This window comes from Salmo salar, chromosome ssa18, assembly GCF_905237065.1.
Source record: "Salmo salar chromosome ssa18, Ssal_v3.1, whole genome shotgun sequence".
Lineage (NCBI taxonomy): Eukaryota > Metazoa > Chordata > Actinopteri > Salmoniformes > Salmonidae > Salmo > Salmo salar.
In genome coordinates, this window is record NC_059459.1 from 55,525,190 (window position 1) to 55,548,487 (window position 23,298).

The window sequence follows — 23,298 nt, forward strand, 5'->3', positions numbered from 1 at the left end:
TACTTGGTTGACTAAGGTCTCATTAGTCATTTTCTCCCACAACACCATGTCACATTTAAATCACTGCAAGAACACTGGAGAGAACAAACCAAGCAATTATAAAAGGTCAACATCACAGTGCCCAACAAAGTTACAGTAATAGCAATATGCTTGCACACAAACTGTTACTAAGAGCTCAAATGAGTCAGAATTGGTTAGTTACATCACCCACCATCTAAGTGCATTGTGATCGTACAAACATTCCTTAGATACACTCCATTTTGCAGAAACCCATTGGTGAATCCAGACATCCATTTCGACCATACAGTGTTATTGTCATCCTCCATTAGAATTGGGAGTTATTCCATCATTCCATAGCACGTGCAAAGTCATCTTTATCATGCTCTCTCTCTCTTACCCTCTGTGGGGCTTCCTGGGTCTTTATTGAATCAGCACTGAGGCGCAGGACCTCTACTTCTTCCTCACTTCTGTCCTTGACCTTCACTGGTTGTTGCTTAACTGGGCCATCTTTCTGGACCTTTTTGACATTTTCCAAACCCATAGTGGCTTGGGGAGTTGGGATGGTTTCAGCATGCTCTGAACCATGCTTTGTCCGTGCCTGTTCCGTAGATGTAGTGACCATTTCTGCTACTAGCCCACTGACCCTTGGTAAGCCTTGATCTGTCGTGCTCATTTGTCCCTGCTCTATTTCAAATTTAGTAGCTGGGACTGACAACAGAGTAACACCCAAGGTATTTTCCTCTAGCGACATTGGGACACGCTCAGACGTTAAAACAGATGTCACATGACTCAACGTACCTGCTTTAAATGTCATTGTTTCTGTACCTGTAATAACTAAACTTAACTCTTCATCTGATGCACCTGACTCAGGAGACGATTGCCTTCGGCGGACATCGGCCCAAGAATCTACAGGCAAAGCTATGAATACAGTGTCTGATGACACAGACTCAGGTGAAGACGTTCTATCACTAAGGGCCCGGGGTTCCATGAAGTACTGAGATAATATCCTCATAAACTCAGGCACTGGTGAGTCAGGTGATAGCCGTTTATTCCTGCTGACTGATTCTAGGGAATCAGGTGAGGATGGCCGACTTTCTAATGCTGACGATGATATGACCATTAGCTCATACTCAGAGCCAGAGGTCATGGATTCAGGTGATGATGACCTGTGTTCTATTGTGGCATACTCCATATTACATGAATCCATACCTGACACACCTGATCTTGTATACTGAGGGATGGGTGAGTCTGGAGAAAGCGACCTATTGTCATTGATCTCATGCATTGATTCAGGTGAAGATGATCTAACCTTATCCATTGACATCATTGATTCTAGAGACATGGTTCTGTATTCAACAGACTCAGTGGATAGCGGTCTATCCTTCTCAACTTGTTTCTCGAATAACACAGATTCAGGTGATGACGTTCTAACATCTGCCTTTAACACCAACGTTGCAGGTGATATGGGTCGGCAGTCAGGTAATGACTCGGGTGATAGAGGCTTATCCTCGGTCTCCGATACAGACACTATGACCCATTCATCTCCAGAGTCTGATTCGGAGTGAGGGGAAGCTGATCTGTGACCTGTTTCAAATGTAAACTTCGATACTACTTCTGCTGCTGGTGATTCAGGTAAAACTATATCGGATACGCTTGGACTCTCAGTAGGAGCTACATCCTGATCAATCTTGACCATCTCAGTTGTAGTTTCTGAAGGTTCCACTTGCCAATCTGGTAGAGCTTCTGTGCTGATCTCAGTGCTACCTTGAGCAACTTCTCTCTCCTCTGGAGAAGTCTGTATGTACTCTATACTCTCAGTCAAAGCTACATCCTGATCGATCTTGGCTGTTTCAGTGGTAGCTGCTGGTTCCACTTGTGGACCGGGTACAGCTTCTGGACTGACGTCTGCGCTACATTGAGCAACGTCTTCCTCACCAGGAGAAGTCTCCACATATGCTTCGCTACTCCCAGTATACTCCAAGACACCTGTTTTACTCAAGAAGGTTTCTCCTACATATTGGGCGTCGTGTATTTGAGAGATAAGCTTCCAAAGCTCTGTATCATACATACGATTGTATTCGTCTACCATCATGGCTGTTCCAGCTACAGGTGAACCTGACAAAGCAGCCTTAGGTTTCTGTTCTGATGCGTCTCTTGACAATATTTCTGATGGGGAAACATGCTCAGGAATGAAACTTTTGGTTGGCAACTTTGTTTCCTCAATGTCAGAATATACCAAGTCAAATTCCATGTCTGATGTTGTTGATAATGGGGATGAAGACCTATATCCTGTTTCTACTGTGGTAGACCCAAGTGCAATCTGTGTAAATTGTAGAATTGGTGACTGAGGTGAAAAAGACCTATGTCCATTCACTGATGCTACTGATTCAGGTGAGTCTGGTCTCAATTCAACAGAGGAGGACTCGAAAATGTGTGGAGCATATTCTACATCTGAAGCCACTGATTCAGGTGATGAGGACCTATATCCAATCATTGAAACAATAGCCTCTCGTAACGCCTGTCTAAACTCAGGTATGGGTGAATCAGGTGACAGTGTCCTGTATTCATCTATAGATGCTATTGAATCAGGTGATGAGGGTCTATCCTTAAAATGTATTGAGGCATACAAGAATAACTCATTTTCAAATTCTTCATCTGACAAAACTGATGCAGGTGATGATGATCTGCTTCCTGTCATAAATATGGTTGGTTCTGGGAAATATTGTAGGTATTGTGGTAGAGGAGAGTCTGGAGACAGACACCTGTACTCATCCACTGATGCTGTAGATTCAGGAGAAGATGATCTGATGTTTGTCAGTAGCATGACTGATTCAGGTGACATGGGACAATACTCTGATAAAGACTCAGGTGATAGGGGTCTTTCCTCTGTATCTGATACTATTGATTCAGGTGAGTCTGGTCTTTGCTCAAAGATCGACTCAGAAATGAGTGGAGCATATTCAATATCTGAATCAACTGATTCAGGTGATGATGACCTGTACCCAATAGTTGAAAAAGCAGATTCAGGTAACACCTGTCTAAACTCAGGTATGGGTGAATCAGGTGACAGTGTCCTGTATTCATCTATAGACACTATTGAATCAGGTGATGAAAGTCTATTCTCAGAAAGCATTGAGCCATACAAGAATAACTCTGTTTCAGATTCCATATCTGAGCCTATTGATTCAGGCGATGCTGATCTATTCCCTGTCACTAGTGTAGTAGTTTCGTGCTGTATGTACTGGGGTACTGGGGAGTCTGGTGACAGAGCTCTGAACTCATCTACTGATGTTGTTGAATCAGGAGTGTCTTGTCTATCTTCAATCTCAGAAATCAGAGGAGCGTATTCTGTTTCAGACTCTGTTTCATATCCTGCCAATGATTCAGGGGATGAGGACCTGTATCCAATCATTGAAACGATAGAGTCTCGTAACGCCTGTCTAAACTCAGGTATGGGTGAATCAGGTGACAGTGCCCTGTATTCATCTATAGATGCTATTGAATCAGGTGATGAGGGTCTATCCTTAAAATGTATTGAGGCATACAAGAATAACTCATTTTCAAATTCTTCATCTGACAATACTGATGCAAGTGATGATGATCTGCTTCCTGTCATAAATATGGTTGGTTCTGGGAAATATTGTAGGTATTGTGGTAGAGGAGAGTCTGGAGACAGACACCTGTACTCATCCACTGATGCTGTAGATTCAGGAGAAGATGATCTGATGTTTGTCAGTAGCATGACTGATTCAGGTGACATGGGACAATACTCTGATAAAGACTCAGGTGATAGGGGTCTTTCCTCTGTATCTGATACTATTGATTCAGGTGAGTCTGGTCTTGATTCAATAAAGAATACCTCAGAAATTAAAGGTTCATATTCAATATCTGAAGTCACTGATTCAGGTGATGAGGATCTATATTCAATAGAATATGTAACAGATTCAGGTAAGTCTTGTCTAAACTCAGGTATGGGTGAATCAGGTGACAGTGCCTGGTATTCATCTACAGATGCTACTGAGTCAGGTGAGCCTGGTCTCTCCCAAAAGGAAAAAGCCTCAGATTGTATATGTCCAATTTCTTCTGAAGTCACTGAATCGGGTGACGATGGTCTGCTTCCGGCCATAAACATTACTGGTTCTGGGAAATATTGTAAAAATTGTGGAATTGGTGAGTCTGGAGATAAAGATCTATGCTCATCCATTGACTTCACTGACTCAGGAGAGTCTGATCTTAACCCACTCTCGTTTGATAACATTTTACTTAGTAGTTCTGATTTCTGTACATACTCTATTGTACTCCCACAATACTCAAACATACCTGTTTTACTAGCAAAGGTTTCTCCTACATATTGGGGGTCATGTATTGGAGAGATCAGCTTCCAACGATCTGCATCGTACACAAGTTTGTAAATTGGCACTCGCATGACTGATTCTGATGGTGAATGGGCATATTCAATATCAGAAGTCACTGACTCAGGTGACGATGATCTACATTCAACAAAATATTCAAGTAAATTCTGTCTAAACTCCGGTATGGGTGAGTCAGGTGATAGTGCCCTGCATTCATCTACAGATGCTACTGAATCAGGTCTGTCCTCAAAAAGCATTGAGGTGAATGAGAATAACTCTGTTTCATATTCCAAATCTGACAATACTGACGCAGGTGACGATGATCTGCTTCTTGTCATAAACAGAGTTGGTTCTGGGTAATGTTGTAGGTATTGTGGTAGAGGAGAGTCTGGAGACAGACACCTGTACTCATCCACTGATGCTGTAGATTCAGGAGAAGATGATCTGATGTTTGTCAGTAGCATGACTGATTCAGGTGACATGGGACAATACTCTGATAAAGACTCAGGTGATAGGGGTCTTTCCTCTGTATCTGATACTATTGATTCAGGTGAGTCTGGTCTTTGCTCAAAGATCGACTCAGAAATGAGTGGAGCATATTCAATATCTGAATCAACTGATTCAGGTGATGATGATCTGTACCCAATAGTTGAAAAAGCAGATTCAGGTAACGCCTGTCTAAACTCAGGTATGGGTGAATCAGGTGACAGTGTCCTGTATTCATCTATAGATGCTATTGAATCAGGTGATGAGGGTCTATCCTTAAAATGTATTGAGGCATACAAGAATAACTCATTTTCAAATTCTTCATCTGACAATACTGAGGCAGGTGATGATGATCTGCTTCCTGTCATAAATATGGTTGGTTCTGGGAAATATTGTAGATATTGTGGTAGAGGAGAGTCTGGAGACAGACACCTGTACTCATCCACTGATGCTGTAGATTCAGGTGAGTCTGGTCTCTGCCAAAATGCAAAAGCCTCAGATAGAATGTCGTCAACTTCCGAAGTCCCTGAAATCACTGATTCAGGTGATGACGATCTATATCCATATACAGAAGATGTAACACATTCAGGTATTGCATGTAAGAACTCAGGTATGGGTGAATCAGGTGACAGTGTCCTGTATTCATCTACAGACGCTATTGAATCAGGTGATGAAAGTCTATTCTCAGAAAGCATTGAGCCATACAAGAATAACTCTGTTTCAGATTCCATATCTGAGCCTATTGATTCAGGCGTTGCTGATCTATTCCCTGTCACTAGTGTAGTAGTTACGTGCTGTGTGTACTGGGGTACTGGGGAGTCTGGTGACAGAGCTCTGAACTCATCTACTGATGTTGTTGAATCAGGAGTGTCTTGTCTATATTCAATCTCAGAAATCAGAGGAGCATATTCTGTTTCAGACTCTGTTTCATATCCTGCCAATGATTCAGGGGATGAGGACCTATATCCAATCATTGAAACGATAGAGTCTCGTAACGCCTGTCTAAACTCAGGTATGGGTGAATCAGGTGACAGTGTCCTGTATTCATCTATAGATGCTATTGAATCAGGTGATGAGGGTCTATCCTCAAAAAGCATTGAGGCATACAAGAATAACTCTGTTTCAAATTCTTCATCTGAAAATACCAAAGCAGGTGATGATGATCTGCTTCCTGTCATAAATATGGTTGGTTCTGGGAAATATTGTAGGTATTGTGGTAGAGGAGAGTCTGGAGACAGACACCTGTACTCATCCACTGATGCTGTAGATTCAGGAGAAGATGATCTGATGTTTGTCAGTAGCATGACTGATTCAGGTGACATGGGACAATACTCTGATAAAGACTCAGGTGATAGGGGTCTTTCCTCTGTATCTGATACTATTGATTCAGGTGAGTCTGGTCTTTGCTCAAAGATCGACTCAGAAATGAGTGGAGCATATTCAATATCTGAATCAACTGATTCAGGTGATGATGATCTGTACCCAATAGTTGAAAAAGCAGATTCAGGTAACACCTGTCTAAACTCAGGTATGGGTGAATCAGGTGATAGTGCCCTGTATTCATCTATAGATGCTATTGAATCAGGTGATGAGGGTCTATCCTCAAAAAGCATTGAGGCATGTAAGAATAATTCATTTTCAAATTCTTCATCTAACAATACTGATGCAGGTGATGATGATCTGCTTCCTGTCATAAATATGGTTGGTTCTGGGAAATATTGCAGGTATTGTGGTAGAGGAGAGTCTGGAGACAGACATCTATACTCATCCACTGATGCTGTAGATTCAGGTGAGTCTGGTCTCTGCCAAAACACAAAAGCCTCAGATAGAATGTCGTCAACTTCCGAAGTCCCTGAAATCACTGATTCAGGTGATGACGATCTATATCCATATACAGAAGATGTAACACATTCAGGTATTGCATGTAAGAACTCAGGTATGGGTGAATCAGGTGACAGTGTCCTGTATTCATCTACAGACGCTATTGAATCAGGTGATGAGGGTCTATCCTCAAAAAGCATTGAGCCATACAAGAATAACTCTGTTTCAGATTCCATATCTGAGCCTATTGATTCAGGCGATCCTGATCTATTCCCTGTCACTAGTGTAGTAGTTACGTGCTGTGTGTACTGGGGTACTGGGGAGTCTGGTGACAGAGCTCTGAACTCATCTACTGATGTTGTTGAATCAGGAGTGTCTTGTCTATATTCAATCTCAGAAATCAGAGGAGCGTATTCTGTTTCAGACTCTGTTTCATATCCTGCCAATGATTCAGGGGATGAGGACCTATATCCAATCATTGAAACGATAGAGTCTCGTAACGCCTGTCTAAACTCAGGTATGGGTGAATCAGGTGACAGTGTCCTGTATTCATCTATAGATGCTATTGAATCAGGTGATGAGGGTCTATCCTTAAAATGTATTGAGGCATACAAGAATAACTCATTTTCAAATTCTTCATCTGACAATACTGAGGCAGGTGATGATGATCTGCTTCCTGTCATAAATATGGTTGGTTCTGGGAAATATTGTAGATATTGTGGTAGAGGAGAGTCTGGAGACAGACACCTGTACTCATCCACTGATGCTGTAGATTCAGGAGAAGATGATCTGATGTTTGTCAGTAGCATGACTGATTCAGGTGACATGGGACAATACTCTGATAAAGACTCAGGTGATAGGGGTCTTTCCTCTGTATCTGATACTATTGATTCAGGTGAGTCTGGTCTTGATTCAATAAAGAATACCTCAGAAATTAAAGGTTCATATTCAATATCTGAAGTCACTGATTCAGGTGATGAGGATCTATATCCAATAGAATATGTAACAGATTCAGGTAAGTCTTGTCTAAACTCAGGTATGGGTGAATCAGGTGACAGTGCCTGGTATTCATCTACAGATGCTACTGAGTCAGGTGAGCCTGGTCTCTCCCAAAAGGAAAAAGCCTCAGATTGTATATGTCCAATTTCTTCTGAAGTCACTGAATCGGGTGACGATGGTCTGCTTCCGGCCATAAACATTACTGGTTCTGGGAAATATTGTAAATATTGTGGAATTGGTGAGTCTGGAGATAAAGATCTATGCTCATCCATTGACTTCACTGACTCAGGAGAGTCTGATCTTAACCCACTCTCGTTTGATAACATTTTACTTAGAAGTTCTGATTTCTGTACATACTCTATTGTACTCCCACAATACTCAAACATACCTGTTTTACTGGCAAAGGTTTCTCCTACATATTGGGGGTCATGTATTGGAGAGATCAGCTTCCAACGATCTGCATCATACACAAGTTTGTAAATTGGCACTCGCATGACTGATTCTGATGGTGAATGGGCATATTCAATATCAGAAGTCACTGACTCAGGTGACGATGATCTACATTCAACAAAATATTCAAGTAAATTCTGTCTAAACTCCGGTATGGGTGAGTCAGGTGATAGTGCCCTGCATTCATCTACAGATGCTACTGAATCAGGTCTGTCCTCAAAAAGCATTGAGGTGAATGAGAATAACTCTGTTTCATATTCCAAATCTGACAATACTGACGCAGGTGACGATGATCTGCTTCTTGCCATAAACAGAGTTGGTTCTGGGAAATATTGTAGGTATTGTGGTAGAGGAGAGTCTGGAGACAGACACCTGTACTCATCCACTGATGCTGTAGATTCAGGAGAAGATGATCTGATGTTTGTCAGTAGCATGACTGATTCAGGTGACATGGGGCAATACTCTGATAAAGACTCGGGTGATTGGGGTCTTTCCTCTGTATCTGACACGATTGACTCTGGTGAGTCTGGTCTCTGCCAAAAGGCAAAAGCCTCAGATGAAGGCCTATCTTTATCTGAGAAGATTGTTGAAAAAATATCAGAAAGCTCACATTCGTTGTCTGACCATACTGATGTTAGTGATCGGGGTCTATCTTCATAGAATAACGACATTAAGGGCAGAGTCCCACATTCCATATCTGAGCACATTGATTCAGGTGAAGTTGACCTGGATCCAATAAAATGTGGAATAGATTCAGGTAATGACGGACTAAAATCAGGTATGGGTGAGTCTGGTGAAAGCGCCATGTATTCATCAACTGATGCTACTGATTCAGGTGATGAGGGTCTACCTCTCTCTGAAAAGAGTGTCAAGAAGATGTCAGAAAGATCATATTCATCATCTGACAATTCTGATGCAGGTGACGATGATCTGCTTCCTGTCATAAATATGGTTGGTTCTGGGAAATATTGTAGGTATTGTGGTAGAGGAGAGTCTGGAGACAGACATCTGTACTCATCCACTGATGCTGTAGATTCAGGTGAGTCTGGTCTCTGCCAAAATGCAAAAGCCTCAGATAGAATGTCGTCAACTTCCGAAGTCCCTGAAATCACTGATTCAGGTGATGACGATCTATATCCATATACAGAAGATGTAACACATTCAGGTATTGCATGTAAGAACTCAGGTATGGGTGAATCAGGTGACAGTGTCCTGTATTCATCTACAGACGCTATTGAATCAGGTGATGAGAGTCTATTCTCAGAAAGCAATGAGGCATGTAAGAATAACTCTGTTTCAGATTCCATATCTGAGCCTATTGATTCAGGCGATGCTGATCTATTCCCTGTCACTAGTGTAGTAGTTTCGTGCTGTGTGTACTGGGGTACTGGGGAGTCTGGTGACAGAGCTCTGAACTCATCTACTGATGTTGTTGAATCAGGAGTGTCTTTTCTATCTTCAATCTCAGAAATCAGAGGAGCATATTCTGTTTCAGACTCTGTTTCATAATCTGCCAATGATTCAGGGGATGAGGACCTATATCCAATCATTGAAACGATAGAGTCTCGTAACGCCTGTCTAAACTCAGGTATGGGTGAATCAGGTGACAGTGTCCTGTATTCATCTATAGATGCTATTGAATCAGGTGATGAGGGTCTATCCTTAAAATGATGAGGTACAAGAAGATCTCATTTTAACTCAAATTCTTCATCTGACAAAACTGATGCAGGTGATGATGATCTGCTTCCTGTCATAAATATTGTTGGTTCTGGGAAATATTGTAGATATTGTGGTAGAGGAGAGTCTGGAGACAGACACCTGTACTCATCCACTGATGCTGTAGATTCAGGAGAAGAGAGTCTGATGTTTGTCAAAATGCAAGTCAGATGACATGCGTCAATTGAAAGACTGATTCAGGTGATGACGATCTATATCCATATACAGAAGATGTAACACATTCAGGTATTGCATGTAAGAACTCAGGTATGGGTGAATCAGGTGATAGTGCCCTGTATTCATCTACAGATGCTATTGAATCAGGTGATGAGGGTCTATCCTCAAAAAGCATTGAGGCATGTAAGAATAACTCAGTTTCATATTCCATATTTGAGCATATTGATTCAGGTGACACTGACCTGTATCCTGACATAAACAGAGTTGGTTCTGGGAAATATTGTAGGTATTGTGGTAGAGGAGAGTCTGGAGACAGACACCTGTACTCATCCACTGATGCTGTAGATTCAGGAGAAGATGATCTGATGTTTGTCAGTAGCATGACCGATTCAGGTGACATGGGACAATACTCTGATAAAGACTCAGGTGATAGGGGTCTTTCCTCTGTATCTGATACTATTGACTCAGGTGAGTCTGGTCTCTGCCAAAAATCAAATGCCTCAGATAGTATATACTCAATTTCTGAAGTCCCCGAAGTCACTGATTCAGGTGATGATGACCTAGACCTTGTAGATGAGAAAGCAGATTCAGGTAATTCCTGTCTAAACTCAGGTATGGGTGAGTCAGGGGATAGTGGTCTATGCTCATTGACTGATCCTATAGATTCAGGAGAGGAAGTTCTAGCGTCAATACCCAGAACTATTGAATATTTTGAGTCAACTACTTCAACTTCAGCATCAGATACTGATTCAGGTGACAATGATCTATGATATGATTGAGCAGTTTCGAGAAAGAATAGTGAATATTCGGGTATGGGGGAATCCGGGGATAAAGATTTACATGCTTTCAATGACTTCACTGACTCTGCCTTATCTGATCTCAAAACAGCCATTATCTTAACTGACTCAGGTGTGAGAGGCCTATATTCAGACTCAGAATCAGATGACAGTGGTCTGTCCTCGGTAACCTCAGTTGATGAAGTTTGACTTTCTCGTTCTGATGTCTGCACATACTCTACGATACTCTCGGCATACTCAAACATACCTGTTTTAGGGGTTTCCCCGACATACTGGGGATCATGTATTGGAGAGACCAGCTTCCAAAGCTCTGCATCGTACTTAAGTTTGTAAGCTGGCACTCTTATTACTGATGGAGGGACATGTATACCTTCATCAGATACCATTCTTGGTGACACAGATGGTTCTTTTGGAGTTTGGGCTAAATCAGGTACTGATAGTCCTTTCTGAGTTTCAGGTTTACTCGATTCAGGAAATAATTGGGCTGTGGAGTTGAATATTATTGGTGGACTTTCAAAGACACCTGATTCAGCTACTATGTCTTGGTCTTTTGAACATGAGCTATGCTCACTGACTGATCCAGTTGACTCAGGTGATAAGGGTCTATCTTCAATAGCTACAGATATTGAATCAAATATCTCAGAAACCTCATCATCTGGTAACGATTCAGGTGATGATGATCTATGATGAAACGGAACAGCTTCACGGAACAATGGGGAATATTTGTATACAGGGGCATCTGGTGACAATGATCTATGTTCATCCATTGTTCCTGTTGATTCAGGGGATGTTGTTTTAATATCCTTCAACAACATCAGTGATGAAGATAACATGGATCTATACTCTGATAATGACTCAGGCTTAGAGTCCGACTCCTCAACCGGAGAATCTATTGATAACGGTTTATTGTCAGGTTCGGATGTCTCTTCATACTCTTTTCTTTGTCCAGCATACTCAAACACACCTGTTTTACTACAGTAGGTTTCTCCTACATATTGTTGGTCATTTATTTGAGAGATAAGCTTCCAAAGCTCTGCATCATACACAAGTCTGTACTCTGGCACTAGTATTGCTGATGGAGGGAAACGTATACCTGATGCAGATAGTGTTATTGGTGACACAGATGAAGGTTGAGCTACGTCAGGTTCAGATAGTCCTTTTTGAGGTTCAGGTTGACTAAATTCAAATAATGGTGCAGTTGCGGACTCGGTTAATATTGGTGGACTTTCAGGAACATTTATACCTGATTCAGTTATAGTTATTGGTGACACACATAGTACCATGTCTTGATCTTCTGAAGGTTGAGCTACATCACTAGTTGCTGATAGAACTTCATGAGATTGAGGTTTAGTAGATTCAGGTTTTGCTGGTTTAGGTGCAGTTACAACTTCTGCAAGTTTTACTGGAGGTTGGTTTGTAGAACGTAGTACTGACTTAGACAGCGATTTTACAGCAGGAATTTCGGTCACTGATAAAAATGCTGGATCAGTTTCGGAGGAGTTAGATTTTTGTTGTTTAGCAGACTTCGTCTTTGTTGACAATGGATTGAATTTTGTTTTGCCCTTTTCAGTAGACTGCTGTATATCTAGATGTATATTTTGCACTGTTGAACAAGCAGGTTCTGACATTACAGGGTTAGGTTCAATAGCGTCAAGTGATTCTGCTGTCATGTTCACATTTTCTGGAACAAGTGTCGTAGATTTTGGCAACTTCACTTTGGTCACAGATGGAGAAACAAGGGGTTTAAGGGATTTCAATTGAGTCAATGCTGAATAAGTTATCTCCTTTTCAAAATCTAAAGCTTCAGGTGAATCTGGTCTATGCTCTGTACCTATAGACTCCAGAGACATTGGAACACATTTAGTGTCTGATGATACTGATTCAGGTGAAGAAGATCTATAATCAACAATAGAGTCTGGTAACATGTGCCAAAACTGAGGTATAGGTGAGTCAGGTGATAGCGCTCTATACTCATCTATTGATGCTATTGATTCAGGTGATGAAGGTCTATCCTTATAAAGTAATGATAGTAATGGTACGGTTTCATAATCTATATCTGAAAATATAGATTCAGGTGATGATGATCTACAAAACTTCACTAAAGCAATGGGTTCTGATTGCCAAAATTGTGTAACTGGTGAATCTGGAGACAGAGATCTGTGTTCATCTACTGATCCTGCAGATACAGGTGATGATGATTTGATATCATTCAGTAACATCAGTGATGTAGCTGACATGGGTCTATAGTCTGTATCTGATACTATTGACTGAGGTGAGTCTGGTCTCTGCCAAAAGGCAAAAGCCTCCAATAGTATGCATTCAGTTTCTGAAGTCACTGAAGTCTCTGATTCAGGTGAATATGACCTACACCCTGTAGTGGAGATAACCGATTCAGGTAATGCCTGTCTAAACTCAGGTATGGGAGAGTCAGGGGATAGTGGTCTCTGCTCATTGACTGATCCAGTAGATTCCGGTGATAATGCCCTCTTCTCTAAATACTCACTGCCCGAGGATATCGCTCTGGAAAACTCTCCCCTGTTAGGAACCATAGGTGTCAAGGGCCTGTCCTCTGCTTCTGCTAGCCCAAGTGCTAGTAGACTACTTGCAGCTCCAGGGGCACTTAGGAACGTTTGTCCTGGGGCATAAGATGGTATTTCTGCAGTTTCCCATTCAACCTCAGGGGGCGGTAGAGGAGACAGGGGTCTGAACTGAGGTATGGGCGAGTCAGGCAAGAGAAGACTTAGTTCAGTATCGGATGACAGTGACTCGGGAGATGAGGCTCTACTCTCAGTCAACAGTATGGATGAATCAAGTGTTGATGGGCTATACTCGGGTATATGTGAGTCAGGTGATTGGGACCCAGACCTATCATCTGATGTCACTGACTCTGGTGAAGATGATTGGCCATGCATTGAAACTACAATTTTAGTAGCATACTCAGATGCTGAGTCAGGGGATAAAGACCTTTTTTCGATTTTGGAACATAGAGATTCTGGAGCCAAAGACATGGCTAACTCAGACACTGGAAGAGCTGACACCTCTGCTCGGGTCTCAGCAGTAGAGTCATGTGATATCTGGATAAATGCAGTGCTGACAATGGATTCTACTGTGACCGACTCTGAAATCAGAGTGGTTCTTGACACGTCTGATGATGTCTGAGCTATTGTCTGTGATTCCTTACCCACCCCAAAGGTGATAGACTCTGGGGTCATGGGACTGAAATCTACAGGTCTGAGGTAAAGCTCAGCGGAGATAGCTTCCTGGTCAAGAGTAGCCTGGTCTACATCAATCAAAGGCATGGAGGTAGGGGAATCTGCCTCATAAACCCGGCTGGCTCTGTAAGTTTCGGCTACCTCATCCAATTCCATTGGTGTTTTCTTGGATTCTTCACTAGTTGATTTCTCTACATATCCAAACAGGACTTTGTAAAGTCGGTGCGACACCTCGTCAATATGATCCTCTGAGAATATCTCACATGTCTCTTTGGGGCGTACCACCTCAGAAGCCTGAGGAAGCTGAGTAGACTGAGGAAGTGGTAAATTCATAGGCTCGGCTGTAATACTGTTCTTCTCAGAAACCCGTTCAGTTGTCTGAGAAGCCATAGTGACGGAGGTGGTGGAGAGGTAAGTGTAGTACTCTGAGGTTTGCTTTAGCTCCACAGACAGCTCACTGAAGTCTGGCTCGGCCTGGTCACATTCAGTCAGACTGTCCCCAAAGTCGGTCATGGACAACGGACGGCTCTCACAGACACGCTTACTACTTTTAGTGGGTGACTCTTGGTGACTCGTTGGCGACAACAACCATTTGTTGTCACTTTCAGCCTGGGGGGGCTGGAGTGACCCCTCGCCCCACTCTGCACCCCCCTGTGCCCCCTTCTCAGAATGCTTGACAGATAGAGAGGATGAGGAGGGAGGGGTGGGTCCGTTGTAGGCAGGATCTAGGACGTGAGAGGTGAGCTGGTAGGGGGAGGTGCGGTACAAGGTGAAGAAGGGACTTACTTGCTTAAAAGTGCCCATATGTAGTGACTCAGCCTTCTCTGATCCACTCTGTGATGTACCACCCACAGAACTGAGGAACAAAAAATAAGTCAAACATCTAATAACGTGAAATCTCCCCGAAAAAATTGAATACAGTTATTCTTAAAAACTGTTTATTCTTAGTGATTTTAACAATGCAAATCAAGATTATTTGACTGAATTGTTTGTTTCTACAACCATACAACATTAGCAGGATATAGCAGAAAACAACATAAGACCTTTTTAACCTAATTTCTCTTTCACTCAATACTTCACTCTTATACTGACTGGACGACTTACTGTGTCGTTTCGCGCTCTTTCTCCAGCTTCTCCTTCTGGGCGTGTCTCAGGAGGCCTGTTACTGATGTGTCTGTCTCCACCTGCCCTGACGTCTCGTGCAGTGATGACATGCTGGAGGAGAGGTCCTCCTCTGACACCATGAAGGGCCCCTGCCTGGACCCTGGCCCACTGGGGGTGCCGTCTGTACGCCTGCCTGGCCGGGGACTGTCTATGTCCTCATGGAGGGCAGAAAAACCTGGACAGGCATAGATATGGACACCGTTATTAACCTGTGATCTCTTTGGCATAGCGAGTACATTTTGGTTGATAAAGATGACATGAGGCTTACTGTCTCATGACAGTAAACATAGGACATTTCCATTTTGCTTGGTAATACACTATACCTTCACTGTGATCCAGTGCAATGGTCCTCTCAATCTCTGCATAGGTGTGGGATGATGCGTCCTCCTGGGTGGACTTGATTATCTTGGTTTCGATGAGGTGAACAATGTCCATCCTGTTGATCTTGGTGAGTCGTTTGATCAATGTAGTTTCTGTGGAAAGAAATAATAACAGAATAAAAAAAGATTATAACAGTAAATAAGCCACTCTGAAAATATGAAAATTATCAATAATAAATACTCAGAATAGACTAAATGTCGATAAATATTCTGAATACAATAAGGAGTGATATATCAGCATACCTGTGGCATGTTTGCCATCCCTGTCAGTCCAGAGCTTCAGCAGGGCATGGCTTTGGTCCTGTAGCGAGTTGGGGTTCTCAATCCTTATTAGATTGATCCTTTCCTCGCTGAACTCCAGCTCTCGAGCCAGCTCTAGAAAACCCACCAAAACAAATACACTTTTCACTGTTAACTATGTAATGTTAATGTTAACATTGTTCAAGAACCACTGGAAAGTGTTTAAATCAACATTATCTCCAGCCTTTATTGTCTCTGACACTCTAGGAAAGCCACCATGCCTGGGGTTCCACTCACCCGTCCAACTGAAGCCCAGGTGGTCGGCTATTATTTCCAATCGTTCCTCTTTCCTCTCAGCTTCATCCTGGGGATCTACTGTAAATGCCACCACAACAGCAGGAGAGCCGTGAGTGGACAGGCCGCGCAAGGATGGCCAGGCAAAGTCACATTCACATCAGGAAGAAAACGCTATATTCAACCGAGCACATGAGTAAAAAGACTCTTCACTGGCTTTCTTGTACCATGTAGTGCTATAATGTTAGCTATTTGGAGGTATGTGTCGATAATTAACAGTAACTGAAACAGATGTGTTTGGTGTATAGCTTCTTATTGCAGTATGCTGTTAGTTTATAGTGCAGCAATACCATAAAAAATTATTATAATTTTGGGAAGAAGAAGAAGAAAAAAACAATAACGGAAATATACTGTATGGAAAGTAGATCGTAGTAGTTCAGCCAATTGTAACAGCTCTGGAAAAATGTAATCTCTCATTGAATATAATTAAGCTTTTCTCCTACAGCCTAACTGGGTTCATCAAACACATTTGATACTAAACCTGACTATGACCTACGACACATTTTCAAGCTAAAACTGACTCTAAATTCCAGAATTGAGTCCCTGACTTTAAGTCAATCTTGAGATTTTTAGAACACATAGAAGGAAAAGAGACAAATACAAACACAAGACACCACTTAAACACCACAGAAGCAACCACAAAGAGTGTTAACCTACAAAGAGCTTTAGCTACAAGACACAGAGAAGCGGCACCTTTTACGGCTAGCGTGCTAGCGAGAGTAACAATATAGAGAAAATGAGCCCAGTGAAGAGGGGGGGTACCTTGTCTTCTGATTGTATCGTTGGGAATTCGTTGCATCTGCGTGTCTACAGGGTCGTCCCACAGCGGTCTAATGGGATAGACATCTCCAGAAGTAGGGAAGTGCATTTCGGGAAAAGTCTCTCTCTCTATGACGGAGGGGTCTATGCCACTGCTCTCGTCATCCGAGATGGCAGCGGTGGCAACCTCATGCTCTTTGTCTTTCTCGACCTGAGCCAATCCCTCAACCAGCTTTGCCGCTTCGTCACTAATCTCATTAACAAACTCTATGGACTTTTTGCGTGGCTCGCTTTTCTTTTTCGCGGGGGTGGAAGTGTGGGATGGCTGACCAAGCTTTCCTCTAACTGGCAGCCTGGATTTGAAGCCGAAGCATGACTTAGGCTTGGTGGAGTAATCAGCGCTCATGGGACGAACCTGGCCCTTTTTAGCAGATGTCTTGTCTCCCTCACAGAAGCTCTTGGCTTTGGAAGACGAAGTCTTGGTTTTGGGAACTGCAGAGAGACATGCATCTGTCTCAGACTTTCTCCTCAAGTCCTTTTTTACTGGGAACTTTAGCTTTGTGTCCCGGGAAGACTCAGTATGTTTAACTGATGACTCAGGCTTGACAGGGCTAGCCTTGCCTTTGACAGGTATTCTTGATTTTGACTCTGTAGAGGGGTTCTCTTTTTGAGGAATAGCTGAATAGGGGGATGTAGAGGAGGAATACATTGTAGCTCGACTTTGGGGGCCAGCCTTGGCTGGAGCCATAGCTGGGGTTTTATTTGGGATATTTTTCACTTTTTCACTAGAAGTTGGGGTTTTGGTCTTTTCCATGGTTTTGGGGAGTTCTATAACCGAATGCTGCTCCTCGGGAGAGGAGTCAGAGGACTCTTGGTCCTGTTCAGGGTACACCGATCGAGTGACAGTTGTTACTGCTGTCTCAACATTAGCTATCATTGGGTCTAAATAACTATTTTCTACCTCTAGGGGGGTCTCCTCTACAATTGTATCTGGTTTAACTTCTAAAGCCTCAGGAGATACTGGGGATACTGAGTCTTTGTCTTTCTTAGTGGTCTTAGCTGAGGCGGAAAGACCCATTCTAGGGATTCTAGATTTAGAGGCGTCTGATTTAGAAGGGGAGGCTGCTATAGCCCCGCTACCTGTCTGATCGTCCTCTGGAGCATCTTTTGATTGTTTCTCATCTTCCTCCACTTTTTTTTCTAGAGTCAGGTTGAGACCCACTTCACTTTCTAATGGGGCTCCTCTATCTCCTGGCTCTTCTCTGACCTGTTCAGACAGCACCTCCTCTAGAGGCTGCTCTCCTATCTGGAAGAAGGCAAAGCCCTCGTCCTCATAGGTCCGTTTGGTCATGTCAATAGCTCCACTCCGGGTCATCTCGAAGAGCTTCCCCTCTTGGAAGAGGAAAGGATTGGGCTCGCTGGTTGGTGTGCTCTCCTCTGTGGGGCTCCTTCCTGGGGTGGTGTCTGGGGTTTCCCCCTGGGAATGCCGGTCCACCATCAGACCCAGGATCTTCTGCTCTTCCTCTTTGACACGGGCCGCGAAAGCATCGTCGTCCTCACGCATGGCGCTCCAGGGGTCTGCTTCCTCGCTGGCGGTCATGCCCTTCGACTTGGTTCTGGGAGGTTCCTCTTCCTCATCGTCTTCCTCTGTGTCGTCATAGATACAGATCTCAGGTTTGAACGTTTCCCTTGCTTGTCCGATAATGATGGTCGAGGACGTTTCTGCCTCAGGGGCTCCTGGGTGCCCCCTGTAATCTCCTTTCACTTCATCAGTTATATTACTCTCTACCTGGCAGGGAGCCTTTACAACAGATGTCTGCAGACTGCCTGCATCCGCCTCTTTCTCTCCCCCATCATCCTCCTTGCTTCCCCTTGAGTTCCTCAAGCTTTCCTCCTTCTGCTCATCGGTTATGTTTGCAGCCCCTACAGAGCTCGAAGACATGGTAGCGATTTGAGCTAAACTGTCTTTGTCATCCGTGTCTTTGTGTGAAGGAACTGATTGTGAGACATGTTGCTCTGAGACAGATTGAGTTCCCTCCACTGCTGCTGTTGTAGCTACACTCTTGGCCTTTGTGTGCTGGACTCCTTCATGCACACCTGCTGGAAAAGGAGAGGGAGGTTGTACTTTAATAAGGGATTCAACAGAAAGAGCTAACTCTGAGGTCTCTTTGGCCCCAGTGAGCTCAGTCTCATTTGTGGACTCTAGTTCAACTGTTTTGAAGCTATCGTCCCCTGCTTCGTCATCTGCTGAGGCACTGATATATTTTCGAGAGTTCTCTTTGGTTCTGGCGTCCTGGTCCATTTCCTCAAAGGTTTTTATTTTGGCTGCCATTTTAAACATCTCCTCCTCTGGAGTGAATTTCCTCTGTGCTTCTGACTCATCATCATCTTCCTCTGAGTCTTCGTTTATGACAGCTGGTGTGGACACCACAGATAGGAACATGTGGTCGGGGGTTTTAGGGTTTACCTCATAACTTACCTCTTCAGAACTAGGGGTGTCGGGGGAGAGAGGACTCTTACCTGAGCTTTCCATCTGAGACAATGTCTGCTCGATACTGTCATCATCATTGGCACTAGCCTCCTGGTCCCTGAGTAGCCTACTACGCAACACGTCTGGGGGGTAGTCTGTAGCTTTGGAGGGCTCTGGGTGGCTAGAGGGCCCACTGGGCTGAGCGGGAGGGACGTTTTTTTGCTCTACCGGGCTGCTCTCTAAGGAGTCACGGCAAGGGGATTCCTTGGTTGGGCTGGGCTCGATAGAGTCTGGGGTCCTATGGGAAGAGTTGTCTTCCATGAGGGGACTACCTTCGTCTAGAGAGTCTCTGTGGCTTATGGTCAAAGAGTCGTCAGCTAAGGGACTGAGGGCGTCCGAGTCTTGCTGTCTTAAAGGCAGTTCTAAACTTCCTTGACGCTCGGTAGAGGCACTAGAAGCAATGGTTGCAGATAAGGCTGAGGCTAGCTTTTCATCAGGGCTCTCCTCATCACTTAGGAAGCTCTCTAAAGTCTCAGAAACTCTCTTTGTAAGCTTTCTCGGTTTAGAGGACTTAGACTCGACCCTCTGAAAAGATATGGACTCACTTGTGATGTGGTCGTCTGCAGCCTTGCTGGAAGAGACAGGGAGGGTTATTTCATTTGATGGCTGGTCATCAATGGTCCCCACACCGGAGTCTCCAGACTTATCCTTACTTTTCTTGTCATCTTCGACAGCTATAGTAACAGCTGTTGAGTTTTTAGTGGACTGGTCAGCGTTTTTGGGAGAGAGAGAGAGACTGTCAGGGCTTGTTCCAGGAGTTGCAAAGCCCTGGTGTTTGAGGCTATCCTCGGAGCTCAGGTGAGGAGGACTAAAATCACCCAGGCTGGCACTGGGAGAGTCTGCCACGCCCTCATGTTTTAAACTATCAGAGCTATCATCGAGGGCAGAATTCGGAAACTCTATGGTTTCAGTTAAGTCTGACTGGGCAGCAGGACCACCCTCTACAGAGATCTGCCTAAACTGTTGGTACTCTGGATTGTCCTCAAGCTCTGCCTTGATTTCAGCACCAAACTCTTTGGAGTGCTTTCGGGGTCGGTTAATTTGCTTGTCTCTCTCTCTGTGGTGCTTGCCAGGTATGGCATCCAGTGACACTTCCCGTTCGTAACAGGTTGACGTGGCTTTGATGGTGGATTTGGACTGAGTGGGCTGTGATTCTGATTCTGTTGTTTCATGTTCTGAAGAGATGGTTTTGAGCTCGAAAAGTCCAGACTTTCTCTTTGAGGGGTCCTGCCCCTTTTGGAAGGATCGCATGAGCTCCCTTACTGACATGGTCTCCTCCAGCTTCTCAGACTCAGTTTTGGGGGACTTAAGTGGACCCTGTTTAGCGGTGCCCTGTTTTGCGGGGCTCTGTTTTGGGAATGTTTCTTTTGCCTTTTGTGGTATTTTGCTCTCCACAGCAACATTTGAAGGTTTGGTGCTAGTTGGCTTTTGGCCCTTTTGCTCAGCCTCCACTTTCTGCTGAAGGGCTTTGACTTTGTCTTTTATGGATCCAATGGGGGTCTCCTCTACTACTGGGGACACAGGTGACACTGCTTGAGGGTGTTTGGGTGCGCTAAGGTGAACATCCCCATCGGTAGATTCTTCCACCTGTTGCTGGTCCTTTCCTTTCCTCCTGACTGGCTTCTGTAGGTCAAAAGCAGGAGTTTTGATGTCTTTCTTTGTTGTTGTAGTTGTTGTTGTTGTTTTTGTTGTTGTCATAGTTATTTTTGCGCCTTTGCGCAGAACTACCTCTGTGAATTTCTCTTGGACCTCTTTCTCCTGGGCTGTTGTACTGGTGCCCTCAGGTACATCCAGGAGATATTCTTTGAGTTCACCACTCAGGTGTTTGACCATCCCAGACACATCTTTGATTGCTTTAGGTCTGGGAATCCCTCTGTTGACTCTGACTTCACGTAGTATTGGTTCCTGGGGTTCTAAGGCAGCCATATGTTTGGCCTCTTCTATCTCACAGTCTGAGAGGAGGACCCACTCTTCTTTCATTCTGGCTGCTCTTGCCACCTCCTTTGCCACCTCACCCTCATATGTTCCGCTCCTAAGTATCTTGCCCACTTTCTCCAAATCCTCTTTGACCTTCTCCATGATTTCAAACGGCTCGCCCTGAACCTCATCAGCCCCTTTTTCCAGACCGCTCCCTTCCATGGAACTGGATTTGTCTGTAGAATCCGTGGTTAGGATGGCGGTCATTTTTATCAGGTCTTGTTTCATCTCAGACACATCAGAGAGGAGGTCCGGACTGGCCAGAGCCGTAGAATCTCGGATCAAATCTCTCTTCCGGACCGTAGTCTCCGTCGACGTAGTGTCTTCATCATCTTCCATTTTGGCAAAAGGACAATTAAGGAGCAAAAAAATAATAAATTGAAATGAAAAGGAGACAGACATTGGAGAATGTGGTCAGGACAGGAACAGGAACAGTACAAACTGTCAGGGTTCACAGGGTAAAGTGGGGCCACAGCGGCAACTACAGAAGGCATCAAAGAAAGGGGGTTTGGATCGACTGGGTTTCTTTGGAGGGAAATACTGCAGCAAAACAAAAAGCCAACTAAATCATAAAGATGAGAAGGGAATGAGCAGGAAATAACTTGCTTATACACATAGTCAGCACACCCACGCTCACAGCACAAAAGCGAGAACACATCTAAAATAAGTATAGTATCAAACAAACGATGAGCAAGAACAGACACCAACAAATCAACAAAGGATAAGGAAATAGGGACACAAACAAAGGGATAACAACATATAGGTAGACAGACATCTCAAGATTGTTTACAGAGAAAAATAAAACAATTATTTAAAAAACAACTGAAAATGCTATTTTTTCCTCAGAGAAGAAAGCCAGTGATAGCAAACAGTTGGGCGATGGTTTGGTGTGCTCTTTGCTATTGAACAGAACAAACCATTTTGTTCCTCTACTGCTATGTAAAATAAAGGGTTCTGAACCAGCATCAAACTGGTAAACTAATTTAAGGAAATTAACAGGAAAAGCATAATTGATTTAAGGGAAGGGCATGTGGTCTTTTTAGAGGACTGTATCCCTTCCTTATACTAACTTTGGTCTAGCTAAATACACTTTTTGAAACATAACTGAAGAGAAAAATGTAAATCATATTAAGAGTAGCAACAATGTGTTAAATAAAATTCAAATAGTGAGTGAAAAGGAATTCAAAGATCAATGTTAAAGCAAAACAAAGAGTCAAAAGAACTCTCACACTTGACACACACCCAGACACAGGAACACACACATACACACTCATGTAAGCCAAGTTATTTCCATGCAAAGCAAAGGGGAAAGTTGACATGCAGCCTTTTGTGAAAAGTGAATGGGGCAAATGTAAAGTGATTTAGGTAATAAAGAACTAAAATGTACCACTAGCATGTCTGCATTTTGTCTTTATCAAGAGAGGTTAATTTAGGTATTCCCATTCAATAGTGTGGTGAAATGTAGTCTACTATTTTCTCATAGCCTACAACTGTTAAAGGTGCAGCAAAAGCATTATTCCATATTACATGTGTATGCAAATTGCCACATACATCACACATACATTGTCCAATGTAATGAAGCCAAATTGAACAAATAACATACATAACATCAGTTTATGTACATGTATGTTTTGAAGGTATGTGCATATTTTCCATATTCTATATATTGTATACAGTGCCAAACATATGTAGATATCCAGCCAGCTATGCTGAGGCACTTGACTATGATTAATGATAAATGCATTCATGAATTAGAGGCAAAATATAAAACACTACATGGACAGGGTATGAACGAGGGGATCGGGAGGGGTAGAAAGCTAGACTACAGTTTGCTTTGCCATTCAGGTACTACAGTAACTTGGGGGGGGTACTATTCTGTTGTCA

At 43.3% G+C, this 23,298-nt stretch overlaps 1 protein-coding gene across 24 annotated transcripts in view; it reads right to left on the reverse strand.

Annotated features, from left to right (window-relative positions):
* Nucleotides 1–23,298, reverse strand: part of LOC106577504 (ankyrin-2) — a 255,844-nt gene that overhangs the window by 11,117 nt on the left and 221,429 nt on the right. For 22 of the 24 annotated variants that reach the window (XM_045701293.1, XM_045701294.1, XM_045701287.1 and 19 more), the window contains 6 exons: nt 16,911–21,746; nt 16,092–16,169; nt 15,798–15,929; nt 15,498–15,647; nt 15,115–15,349; nt 14,797–14,866 (listed from right to left, as the gene is read on the reverse strand). In XM_045701293.1, the coding sequence (XP_045557249.1) occupies nt 14,797–14,866; nt 15,115–15,349; nt 15,498–15,647; nt 15,798–15,929; nt 16,092–16,169; nt 16,911–21,746 (5,501 nt within the window). Of the gene's footprint in view, nt 1–397; nt 9,773–14,796; nt 14,867–15,114; nt 15,350–15,497; nt 15,648–15,797; nt 15,930–16,091; nt 16,170–16,910; nt 21,747–23,298 lie in introns of those variants that run through there. The other 2 variants (XM_045701301.1, XM_014155564.2) reach the window with 2 other exon arrangements.